Here is a 13,571-nt window from a genome sequence, read left to right on the forward strand (position 1 = left end):
AGAAATGTTCGGGTATTCAACATATCTACCAAAAGCAACCAAACAAGAAAACTGTAAAAAAAAAAAAACACTTTCCTTAAACAAGGAAATAAACTCAACCTATAGCACCTGTCTCCTTCACTTTACTTACCAACTTTTTAAAAAGCCTGTCAACATCGCCTCATCACAGCATTCTACCATATAAAAGTAGCCTCTTAAAATCCAACAGGCTTTCTATTGTAATGTGTAACTAAAATAAGGAAGTCTCTGACTTGTATTAACCTACTATATTGTCTCTAACCAAAGCCTGAACTTCATATAGGCATATCTAACACCTGGCTTAGATTTTAGTACTACAAAGAGAAAAAGAAGAATCAGTAAGGGAAAAGAGAACTAATTAATGATTAATACACACACACAAACACACAACAATTAGATACAAAGAGATGGCTACAGGAATAGTAAGATGCACCCTGTAAATATGCAACAAAATAAGAATTTTACTTGGATCCTTTTTTTAGATTAAATCCCTGTGCAAAACTTAACCAGGCTTCATACAAATCCTTTCTTTTTTTTCCAGGAAATTCTTTATGTTTCTTGAAACTCCAAAATTCCTAAAATGTAGAACTTCATCTTCATGGTGGGACATTTTAATCTATCTCTACAGTCATGCTTTTGCTTCTCTCGGCTGTTTAACAACATAAAAACTCTTAAAAATAAACTTTATTAAATACATGGGATACAAAAATCATTTAAGGAGAGAAGAACACTGATATATTACTGGATTCAGAACAGTCACATTTTCATTCACAATTCAATCTATGTAGATATAAACAGTGTTTACTTCTATTCTTTTTCTTTTTTGTTTTTTCAACTATCATCCATCATCCATTTTTAATTTGGCCATGTTCCAAACTTCAACTACTGTGTTGGTTAAAATTTAATTCTTACCGGTTGGTTTAATGTTAGTTCACTTGATTTTAAATTAAATGATCAAAGACCTTAGATTTCACCTTATAAAAACGTTAATTTCTGACGGATTCAAAATTTAAATAAAAATATTTAAGAGCTACAGGGAAATGTAAGTGAATAAATATTTAACTGAGATCAAGATATACATTTTTAAGCATAAAATAATGGAAGGTCTCACAAAAGAAAAGAGCTATATAACAAAAAGGAAAGAAGAAGAAAGAGTGCAATAATGCAAATGTAACAATATCTTGACAATTGTTAAACCTGCGATTAGTGTTATACTACGAATTTCTCTCTTCTATTTGAAGTTTTCATTAAAAATTTTAAACAGTGTAAATTAAACTAAAAGGCAAAAATAGGTTTTATAATAAAAATGAAAAAAGAGGATTATCAATAAATTGTAAAAAAAATAAGAAAAGTATTAGCAATACAAACAGAAAAGTTGGCAAAAGCAGTGTACAAAAAGTTCATATCAAAATGACAACTAACCAATAAATAAAGCTACAAAAAATGTTTTTGTCCTCAGAAGTATCTCCCAAATTACAAATTTAATTTATAATCAGATACCCTTCTTTACAAATCAAAGTGTTAATTCTTTTTAAAATTTAAGATCATTGCTGGTAAAGTGCATGGATTTATATACTGGTCATCAATATGTGCACATAGGTTTAACTCTTCAAAAAAGCCAATTTGAAAGATGTCTATATCTCCAGTACAATTATCAGAATTATAGAATTCTATCCTCAGGAAATAACCAGTTGTGAAGGAAAAATAATTATATAGATATGTATTTTACTTATACTTGAAAGAAATTAAGTACAAATGGCTGGCAAGTAGAAAAGGAGGATTAAATAATTTGTATTAAATTTGTATAATTAAATAAATTACTATGCATCTGTTAACATTCATTATCTAAATATGTAATGGCATAGTAATACTGTTTCTGATAATTAAAAGTGAAAATATGAATATAAGAGTATATGTAGATGAATAACCTAATTTTGTATTTATACATAATTTGGCTTTATCCATATGAAGTATGTGTATAGGTGGAAAAACAGAAAAGAAATGTGCTGCCGCATAAGAAAGTCACAGAATTATGAACCTTCTAAAAGTTTTATCTTAATTTTTTTAATTTTCTCTTTTCTCATGAAGATATATACATTCAAAATCAGAAGAAAAAAACACTTTTAAGAAAAATAAGCCCTCAAAGCAAGAATTATGGCAGACATAAAAGTCAAACTCAGGAGAGTCCCATGCTGATAAGAAGAGATTATAAATGTTGTTTCTGCTTCCTGAAGTGCTGATACGTATTCCCTTCTCAGCTTTACATTTTAGCCAGGAGATCCCAAGGCTGGGACTAGGTATTCTCCTGGAATCACTTCTGTCAAGTTGACAAAAGGAGTTCAGGAATAGGGTTGAAAGATGCCATGAGATACTCACTAATCCAAATTGATGTCTAATATGTGTAGCCTGCATGGCTGTCATATGTCATTCTTTGTCTTGCAGAGGAGGGGAAAAGAAAATAGAGTACCATGGGGTATCAAGCATATGTTTTAGTAAGACATTCCCTTAGTAATATGGCAGATAAATCAGTTTTTTGAGACACAGCACGTTCTACAATAGTCTTCCGATGTGGTCTTCAGATGTGTTCAATCACTTATCTTATTCTCTAATATCACAAGCTATCGTATATTAAAAAATTAAAGTGTATTAATTCAAAAAATGAAGAGCTTCAATGCTGAAATTAATGAGTAATGATAAATTAACAGAATCACAGTTCCACAAAATTAAGGTGCTTTAAATGCCTCCTGTGCTTTTAATTAAACTCCCTGTAATACACTATTGGTTCTTTCAAACTATAAAAATAACTGTGTAAATGCCTAATATGCATGTAAAATCGGTATTTCTAAAATTTACTCTAGTATGCATGAGCTAATAACCTTTTTACTTTTAGCAAATTATTATTTAAAAACAAATTTATTTACTAAATATTTGATATGGTGTTTTCTGTCAGAAAATGGAGGTTTACCGAAATTAAACAGCCACGCAATATAACGTTTTTGAGGTCTGCTGGGTGACTGTTGTGAATGACATACACATTTGCAATACTTTTTCTGCCAACAACAGACCTATTGGTGAATCAACGAAGATTGTGGATAAACAAAGTTTTTCCACAAATGAAAAAGAGGCAAAAGAGGATGGAATCAAGAAGAAAGCATGAGGAAAAGTGGGAAGAAAAAAAAATCGACAATCAAGCACTTGAACTTTATCTTCATTTATGAAACATGGCATATTCTGACACTAAATATTGGTATATAAGATGACCAAAGTATAATTCAAATTAACTTTTGAAAAGACGCCAGTGTATCCGATTAAGCTTAATTTTATTTTCGGCAACTTTGAGTCACATTTGGAACATGTTTACCTTCATCTTGAATGCTGACAGTAATACTATAATAATTTGATTTTTGCAAGAGAAGATAACAACATCATACAATTTGTAAAGGCATTAAGATTTATATTTTTAAAACCAAATTATCGCTACCTATGGAGAAGAAAGCTGCTGCAATCAAATTACAATATACTCATGAAACAAAATAAAGAATATCTAAAGTGTCCTAAGAGCAATACAGTTAAGTATTTTCTTAAATAAAATCATTTTTTTGGCCGGGCACAGTGGTTCATGCCTGTAATCCCAGCACTTTGGGAGGCCATGGCAAGTAGATCACGAGGTCAGGAGTTTGAGACCAGTCTGACCAATATGGTGAAACCCCGTGTCTACTAAAAATACAAAAATTAGCCAGGCGTGGTGGTGGGTGCCTGTAGTCCCAGTTACTTGGGAGGCTGAGGCAGGAGAATTGTTTGAACCCAGGAGGCCGAGGTTGCAGTGAGCTGAGACCGCACCACTGCACTCCAGCCTGAGCAACACAGCAAGACACCATCTCAAAAAATAATAATAGTAATTTTTTAAAAATTCATTGCTTTAGCTGGGTGTTAATTTACATAATTTGTGAATTTAGAAAATAAAGTTACATTTGCTATGCAGCGGGCACAAATACACGATTCCTATTAATTTAATGGGAGTTGTGACTCCCATTAGGTTTACAGCCAAATCCCCAAGTACCTTGCTGAAAATTTACCTCCTAGACTTCAACTAATCAAATATACTGAAATGAACAAAAGTAGTCAATTTTGTTAGATTGGGAAATCTGAAATCCCCACAGTAAGTCAATTCAGTGTTATCACAGCACTGGCCATGTAGTTATTCTCAACAAGAAAAGAACCAGGGTATTAGAGTGAAAGAGACAAATTGAAACAAGAGTTTTAAGAGCTCTACTAAACAGAGCATTTATCCCTAAGAGGAAAAATACGTTTTTTTCCAATTTGGTGTAAATTTTTCAAAATTTTTTTCTGAGTATACTGTTGAAAAGAGCAAAAAAGGCTGGGCGCGGTGTCTCATGCATATAATCCCAGTCCTTTGGGAGGCCAAGGTGGGTGGATCACAAGGTCAAGAGTCAGAGACCAGCCTGGCCAATATGGTGAAACCCCGTCTCTACTAAAAATAAAAAAGTTAGCCAGGCATGGTGGCAGGTGCCTGTAATCCCAGCTGAGGCAGGGAGGCTGAGGCAGGAGAATTCCTTGAACCCGGGAGGTGGAGGTTTCAGTGAGCGGAGATCATCCCATTGCATTCCGGCCTGGGAGACAGAGTGAGACTCCATCTCAAAAAAAAAAAGCGCAAAAAGAAAAAAAAAATCCTTTTCTGAAGACTAAAATTATTCCCAAGAAGCCTAATCAGGGGAATAAAGAACAATCTGCAAAGAAACAGACACTAACTCCCAAGAAACAACTGGATACTAACTTCTGAATCATGATCAATCATCTCATCATTTTTTCCAAAAATACTTTTGAAAAAGTTGTACCATGTCTACACCCATGCACCCCTACCCTCACCACAACCACCCCTAAGCACATAAAATACGCAGTGGCTCTTATAGTGTGATGCTGAGCAACACCATCAGCATCACCCTGCAATTTGTCAGCAATGTTAACTAATGCTTGGGCCCCACCGCAGATCTTCCAGCTGATTCTGCTGTATCATCACTTCCAACTACAAGAATTTCCTAACACACATGCAACCATCCAACTATCACTCATCCCAATGCCTCTGTGAATATCATTATTATGGCACTCATCACACTCTTATTACAACTGCTCATTGTCTTTTCCCTCATTATACAGACTATGAACCTCTTCAAAGATTTATTCTATTTATGTGACAGCTATGGATTGAGTGCTTAGTATAAGCCAGGCATTGTTCAGGCACTTGAAGACATCAATGAACAACAATAAAACATCCCTGCCCTTGTGAAACTAGCATACTGCATGTTGTGTGTGTGTGTGCGTGTGTATGTGTGCGCACATATATACACAAATATGTGAATAAATGTACAGATTTTGTTATATGCGTGTGTAAATCAAAGAATGAAAGAAAAAAGGAGGAATGAACACAGTAGTCTGAATTACATTAATCTTTCTTAAATGTAACCTTGGAGAATAAAGTTACTAATCATTCCACCAAATTCAGACCATTCTGAAGGAAATATCTATATGCCAGAAACAGTTTTCACTATTTCATATCTAACCCCTAAATCTGCCTTTTTTTCTTCTACCCAAATAGTGAAAAGACCCTACAGACACACACTTTTTAGAGAGAGAACATTAACTCAAGTCATTATAAAATGTACTTAGGGAACTTAAAAGTACAGTAAAAACTGGCAAGAAACTACTTCTACAACTGTTATATTTTCTTGATTTATATAAAATAAATACATAAAGCTGTTTCTGGCATGTCTCACATTTATACCTGGCGTAACATTTTTCTTTGAAATAAGGATAAGCAACAATGTAATTTGAGGTAATTAAGTAAAATTTTGACCAATAAAATCTAATTACATATTCACTGCATAAAGAATTCAACCTGAAATCTGTATTACTGATTTTGCTGAAGAAGTACTATTATTTGTAACTTGTCACTTGAGCAAGCCTTCATGTGTCTAACTTATGCTTGCCAAGGCTCCATTATATAGCATAATTTAATTCTCTAGGACACAAAAATTCAATTTACTTTCTACTTACTGATACATGATTCCACAGTGGGTACCATGCTTATAAAAACTGGCCAAAAGAATCAAAGCATACAACAAAACTGACTTTTCAAGAATCTGAGATTAGTTCTCTAGAAATAAAATCAATTATAAGAAAAATTTACAAAATATTTTGCAAGTTTGGTCTGTATAAAATCATTTTTATTTGGAAATTCTAAATATAATTTTCCCCAAAATACATTGTAGGAAAGGCTTAGAGAATATGTAAAATATTAATCCTATTTTACAGAAACAGGTAAACTTTAATGGGTAAGACTTGATTCTTACACAAACAGGTAAATTTTAATGGGTAAGACTTGATTCAAAATAGAGATAGGTAGATATAACAATTAAACCTTTGTATAATTAGCTTTTTGCCATGGTCAAACTTTAAAAATGCTTAGTGATTTGCCCTTTTATGTGTACACAAAATATGACATTTATAATGTTTGCCTGAACACAGAGTAGGTCCTTATGAATTTGGAAATGTATGTCTCATTATGTACCGATGTAAAGCAAATCCAAAATTATGTGAAGCCTTTAAAATCATGTACCAAGGTAAAATACAACTGTAACAGGAGGAAAAAAAAGATCTAAAAAGAAAGGCATAACCCATGGCTATTCTATGGTATACACGCTTGTTTTTTAAACAAAATCTTAATTAGTTGCCATTACTTAAAAATCCTAATGTTTGATTTCTACTGAAAGTCAGAAGACTGGAAAAACCAAGCTAAATACTGGAATGGTAATCACAGGTCCTCTGACAAGCACTTTCTTGTCTGACCTCAAGTCGAATGTTCTCAAGGCACCAACAGGTATTTAAGGTTTCAATCCCTGCACAAGACCATGAGCTTCTCAAGAGTAAGAATCGTGCCTTCATGCATGGTTACAGCAGCACAACTGCAAAATCGTGGAACCAACCCAAATGCCCATCAATCAACGAGTGGATAAAGGAACTGTGATGTGTGTGTTGTGTGTATTTTATATATATATATATATATATATATATATATATATATACACGATGGAAAATATATATGATGGAAAATATATATATATGATGGAAAACATATATATATATGATGGAAAACATATATATATGATGGAAAACATATATATATATGATGGAAAACATATATATATGATTATATATATATATATATGATGGAATACTACTCAGCCATAAAAAGGAATGAATTAACAGCATTCGCAGTGACCTGGATGAGACTGGAGACTATTATTCTAAGTGAAGTAACTCAGGAAGAGAAAACCAAACATCCCATGTTCTCGCTGATATGTAGGAGCTAAGCTATGAGGACACAAAGGCATAAGAATAACACAATGGACTCTGGGGACTTGGGGGGAACAGTAGGAGTGGGACAAGGGATAAAAGACAACATATATGGTGCAGTGTATACTGCTTGGGTGATGGGTGCACCAGGATCTCAAAAATCACCACTAAAGAACTTACTCATGTAATCAAATACCACCTGTGCCCCAATAACTTACAGGAAAATAAAAAATAAAATAAACAAAAAAAGAACCGTGCCTTATGCATTATTTTTCCTTGTGTATTTTTGAATCCTAAGCATGCAGCTCAATTTAATCACTCAATAAATGAGGAAAAAGGGAAGAAATCACTCAGGAAAACTTATCTGAGTTTACCTGCAAGAACCTAGAAACTGGTATAAAAAGAAGTATAAAAAGAACTAAACTGTAAGATGTTAAAAGGTTACAATCATGTAAGGGCCCAAAAGAAACGCAATGGCTGAAGGTTAAATTCATATCTGCCTTCCTATGCCTTCTTACCTAACGTTGATTGGCTTTCTCTATAGATGTTCACAGAGCATTATCTGCTTTCTGGCAATAAAGGACTATCATGTCATGTAAGACTTTCTAAGACAAGCCCATGCAATACTGGATCAATGTTCTAACAGTGTGTATTAACTGTGTAAACTCTTACAATTAGCAGTTAGCAGTATGGGTTCGTCCCAGGTTCTTTTTACCCGTAGGAGGGAAGTGCTTCAGAAGCAATACCCCCTGGCCTGATGAGCCAAAAATGAAATTTCTCCTAACAGCAGATATGAATCCTGACCTGATAGATGACACTGAAAATAAAGCTGCAGTATCTCATGAAAAAACTCTCTGTTTGCTAGCCCCCCACTGAGTTAAGCTACTGTGCAAGCAAAGTGATCTCTAACTTGATTAGAAATTTTTTCATTATGTGGACTAATGAGCCATTGGTCCACACCTGGAATCTTTTTTAAATGTATAAAAACATTCAAACCTAACAGCAGGAATTCAGTTAGGTTTTCTTCCCCAAAAACGAGATGTAAAATCATCAGACTACACACAAGATTTTCACAACAATCCAAGCCAGAAATTTATATTATTAAACACAATTCCTGTTCACTGTTTATCATGATAGTATTATTCATTCACACAGATTACATATGATGTTAGATATGATGCATCTTCAGTTCTAAAGCAAAGAGCAATGTCATCTGAAAATAAAATATTAACCCAAAGATTGTAACTTCCAAGTGTGACTTAAATCCAAGTGAACACTATTTACTTTCTGAATACAGAAACTCTTATTTTAAGTATTTCTAAATTTGTTATTTATTTAAATTATATTACATTATATCAATATACTGAACGTAGGGGACTGGAGGGACAAGGAGAACATGATAAAATATAACTTTGGAACAAGCAATTCAAGTAAAATTCTTTCAGCAAAATTAAAACGTTAACATTTTGAAGCTTATTACACAGACAATGGAATAATACACTTCTATTAGTTGACAGTATGCCCCTTTTCCACCTATCATTTTAATAATAGGTATAAGTGAGATCACTTAAAAGTACATATAAAATCAATTTTTTAATTCTTAAACTTTTTTCAAGAATTGGAATTTTTTTAAATCCATTATAATTTATATGCATTTCTCAGAGATTTTATACCCTTCACAAACTTTACAAGATTAATACATTTTCGTGCCAATAACTGCCACTATCAACTAGCTATAAAATTTATACATCTTAGCTCCATATTAACTTCTAGCCTGCTCTAAAAAACCCCTGCATGTGTATTGTTTTCATGTGGAAATAATATTTAAGACTAAGAAAACAATGGATTCCAGAAATCTATATAGTTAATAAATGATGGTTCCAATTATTTCATTAGGCTTCAAAAGTATATTTATTTCTTTAAAAATCAGGTCTGTCTTGAAAAATACACTCATTACTATTCCTAGATTTTAAAAATGTTTAATGCAATAGTGCTTAAGAAAAACTCCACATCTATTTTTAAGTACAAAGAAATAGTTACATTTCTGCAAATTTAACATTACAAAGAATATACATATACACACACATATACAGCTAAAGATATAAACAACATAAAAAGATGAACTATTATTAAAATGTAAGTTTTCATAAAAGACTACATATTTTAACTTAGGAGTTTTAGAATTATGCACACACTTAAGCAAATGTAACTAAAGATGAAAATTTCCACAAAATACTTTCCATTTTACTAAAATAAATGTAGTGAATAAATGTAAAATGTATACCAAAACAGAGCTTTCATTTAGTTCCCTCGGGATTATTTAGAATGGTTATATTTCATAAATGCACGTAAAATATAAATTCACATATCTAGCACTTTCTATATCATATCTGTGTTATCAAAAGAACTCAACCACCTAATAAACAATTCAATATTCAGGAAATAATTTTAACACCTATTTTTAAAATAATAAACAAATATTCTAGGTACTTCCATATTAAGAAGATTGTATAGTTCAAGTTCTCCTGGATTTAAAAAACAAAATGTAAACTGGATCTTACCTTCTGTATTTGGTAAGAAGCTGATTACAATGATAAACCACAGACTTCGCATTCTGCAACCAGAAGACACCATTATTGATCCCTTTAAATATTTTCTTTGTATTCCTTAATGAATCTAGTTATAAATGCCCAGCTTCATCAAAACCATCAGTCTGCATCATTGATCTTCATATCTGAAAAACAAACAAATCCATCACTTACTCTATGGTCTTTCTACATAACAAAACAATTCTCTCTCTCCGTTCCTCTCTCTCTCTCCTGAACACAAAACATATTTTGATTCTATGTCCACTATGGAAGCTGCTCCTATACACTGGATATCTGAATCTTACATTCTGAAAACAGTCAAAAGCCCAAAAACGTTGACTGCCTTTTTGACAGTCAAATTGCCAAAATTTGTACATGGCAAAATAATGCCATATACAAAGGGATTCTGAAAATGCCACCTTCCTAATCACCAAATCAAACTTATTTCCCTGACTGCTAGGTATTTACAGCCCCTATGGATCCAGTTCTCCAAACTGGAGAGTGTACAAAAACTTCAGGCGTATGACTTAGTATTTCTCGGCTTCTAGGATCACATGAGACCAGGTCATTTGCTGGGTTCTGTCCAAGTGTTTTACTTCTTTCTGAGGTCGTGTGAGGAATCACAGCAAACATTAGCCTTATAATGCACATAAAATGAAGGCATTTCCCAAATATATCCAGCCTCCTCATTTAGCCTCTGAGGGAAAGGAAATCACAAACTTTTCTGTTAAAGGAACATCTTACAGTTTCTTCATGTTCATTGCCTATTATTTTATTCTACATAATACTCTTACACCAAGTTTTCTCCAGTTATCCTTAACCTGCTGCAACTAAAGAGTTTTACAAAGTGCAGCAGGGAGGGAACTCTTCCCTCCCTTTCTGAGGTTGCATACATAACTCAGTAAAACAAACTCATTACATCATTTCGATGCTGTCACTAAACCATAGAGAAAATTTAGAAAACAAAATTTTCCTGATAACTTTTGAGTTCTTGCACATTATCTGACCTACTGTGCATTTACTACATGCTTCATGTAGCTTATCACATGGGATGCTATTAGCAGTACACTACATTCTACTATCAGTTCATTATAATGTAACCTGAATGGAAAAGCAGGCAGATGTTAAATGGTTTGAAACACTTATTACCTATAAAGGTACTATCTTGCTTTATTAAGAACACAACAAAAATAATGTAAGAAATTAATCTGAAATCATTCAGGCCCACAGTTTCAGATGTAAATGCTTCCCTAAGGATCCCTCTATGACCCAGAATTGGCCCAAGTTTTAGCTCTCTCTGAGAGCATTGAAGACACAGGGGAGAGGGAGGCATCACCAACATCAGTATTATGCCATTTAAGAACACCTCAGATGCTTATCTGTCCAAAGAAACAAAGGAAAATGCAAACTTCCTAAAAAGAAGAATGATGTATCTAAAATTAATCTGATGGAGACACATGGCACACATCCCTGCAAAACTAGCTGGCTGGCTCTGAACATTTTTCACTCTGAGCTCCCAGAGACTATTCAAAGGTAACCAAAACCAAAAGTGAACCTGCAGTTTACAACTGCTGTAGCAACGTGCCTGCCTTAAACCTGAAAGTTATTCTATATAAAGCATTTTAAAAAGTCAGATAATCTCATGGCTTGTCATATTTAAAAGGCCATCAATGAACAATTTCTTATATTCTTACAGTCTGTTCGATGATCTGATCAAGCAATCAGAATAACTTAAACGCATGGATGAAGTGCTGCAAGTAAAATTAAGTCAGCCTTTGGACCACTCTAGATTCCAAGCAAAGAATTTTTACTGTCCAAGTTTTCATTGTTTGATTTGAATGAGCTAGTGCCTACAGGCAGCTTGCCCACATGCTCAACTCTTGCACACGTTTCCACTTTCTTAAAGTGATCCAAGATCAGTCTGTCTTCAGTCATCCACTATTCAAAGAGCCCTTGTTTGTGGGAAGGAGGAGGAAGGAAGAAATCAGGGACTGATGACTGCTTTGTAGGAAACAGCTGCCAAGATAGGAAAACCTCTGTTCCTGAAGGGAAAAAGGAGGAGGAAACCACACAATCAAGACCTCTACTGTGGTCTTTGGCCAGGAAAGAATATCTTATGAAAATTTTTATATACTAAAAATTCAGTGTATTCTGAAGGTTTGAGAATGTGAAACACAATTTTAAAAATACATATCATTCAATTATGAGACTTCGTGTAAGTGGTTGTTTCTGACAAATGGAAACAGGTTCTAGAATGTATAAAATCATGGCTTCTTTTATGAAAATAAAGCTTAAGTCAATCTGCTTGTGTAATGAATAAGTAAAAAAAAAAGTCAAATTTATTTTTACCATTCTACAACCTGTGCCCAATCGCTTTTACATCAAATAAAATTATTTCCAAAACCTCAAGCTTTAAGTGCAATTTGGAAACTAAATCAAAAGATTTTACGGCTGTGACCCAAGTTTTAAACAACCTTCCATTAAACAAATGTTAATGAAAGTTGAAATACCTAACAAACCACAATCAGCTAAGAATAGAATGAACAAATAATCAAATATCATGACACTAATCCCAAGAAGGCATTCCTTCTAAATAATATTGGAGCCAAACCACTGGCATAGATAACAGCTAACATTTGTCCTTCAAATTCTGTAACTGCAAAAAGCTCAATAACAGCATTTCACAAAGCAAAACAAAAACAAGTAACAAAACCAGAAAAGGTCTATTAAATTTCCTTTCAACAAACAGAAAAGATTACTTCAAATGATTCCCACATTAATAACTTTCTTTTGATTTTTAGAAAACCTTTTTCCAAGAACATCAAAGAGCTTAGGATGAAGTGGGGGAGGAACTGGGAGAATAGAGGTGTAGTGCATGGTGAAGCTCCTGGCAATGCTTGCTATGTAGTAGTTCATTTCTTAGTAAAACAAGATACAACAGATTTCTACTTAAACTATAAATGACTATGACTTTCAAAAATCCAAACCACTTCTAACGTACAACCTACTCCCACCTCTGCTTTTTCCTTATCCTTCAAATAAGATTCAAACAATTTCATCCTAATCTTGTTCCTATAAACCACAAACCATTGTCTACCAAACCTCTGTCATTTTTTTTGATCTAAGTATCCTATTACCCTGTCATGTAAAAAGTCCATTAATGCATCATTACTACCAAACCTTCCAAAGCTGAGCAGTAACTTCCAGGAATATGCTTCAGCTGTGTATGTCCCAACAGCCCTCAACGTTTTGTACACTACGTGCAATGTACAGTCAGCTGCAGTCTTTCAGACAGTAACCTGCTTCCATTTATTAGCTGCATTAAATATCCCGCGCCTAAAACTGTCAGCAAAATTACTTAAAAGGACAACACCGCTAACTAATTTTAAGTCACATATTTACATTACATTACCAGGAAATCACATCTAGCCTTATTATGTGATGAGGCTTATTTAACAAATGTAGAAAAAATAAAATGTTTATTAATAAGCATCACTGAAATAGAGTATAACACATTTCAAATTAATAAGGGCAAAAGAAAATTAAACTACAATTTTCTAAAACTGGTTAACTAATGTTGATATTCCACCAGGA

The 13,571-nt window shown here is 33.4% G+C and overlaps 1 protein-coding gene across 32 annotated transcripts in view; it reads right to left on the reverse strand.

Moving 5' to 3' along the window:
- ADGRL2 (adhesion G protein-coupled receptor L2) overlaps nucleotides 1–13,571 on the reverse strand; it is a 301,782-nt gene that overhangs the window by 145,599 nt on the left and 142,612 nt on the right. For all 32 annotated transcript variants that reach the window (XM_063697514.1, XM_055369186.2, XM_055369127.2 and 29 more), the window contains one exon: nucleotides 9,951–10,123. In XM_063697514.1, the coding sequence (XP_063553584.1) occupies nucleotides 9,951–10,023 (73 nt within the window). In that variant the 5' untranslated portion in view covers nucleotides 10,024–10,123. The remainder of the gene's footprint in view (nucleotides 1–9,950; nucleotides 10,124–13,571) is intronic.

Source organism: Gorilla gorilla, chromosome 1, assembly GCF_029281585.2.
Source record: "Gorilla gorilla gorilla isolate KB3781 chromosome 1, NHGRI_mGorGor1-v2.1_pri, whole genome shotgun sequence".
Taxonomy (NCBI): Eukaryota; Metazoa; Chordata; class Mammalia; order Primates; family Hominidae; genus Gorilla; species Gorilla gorilla.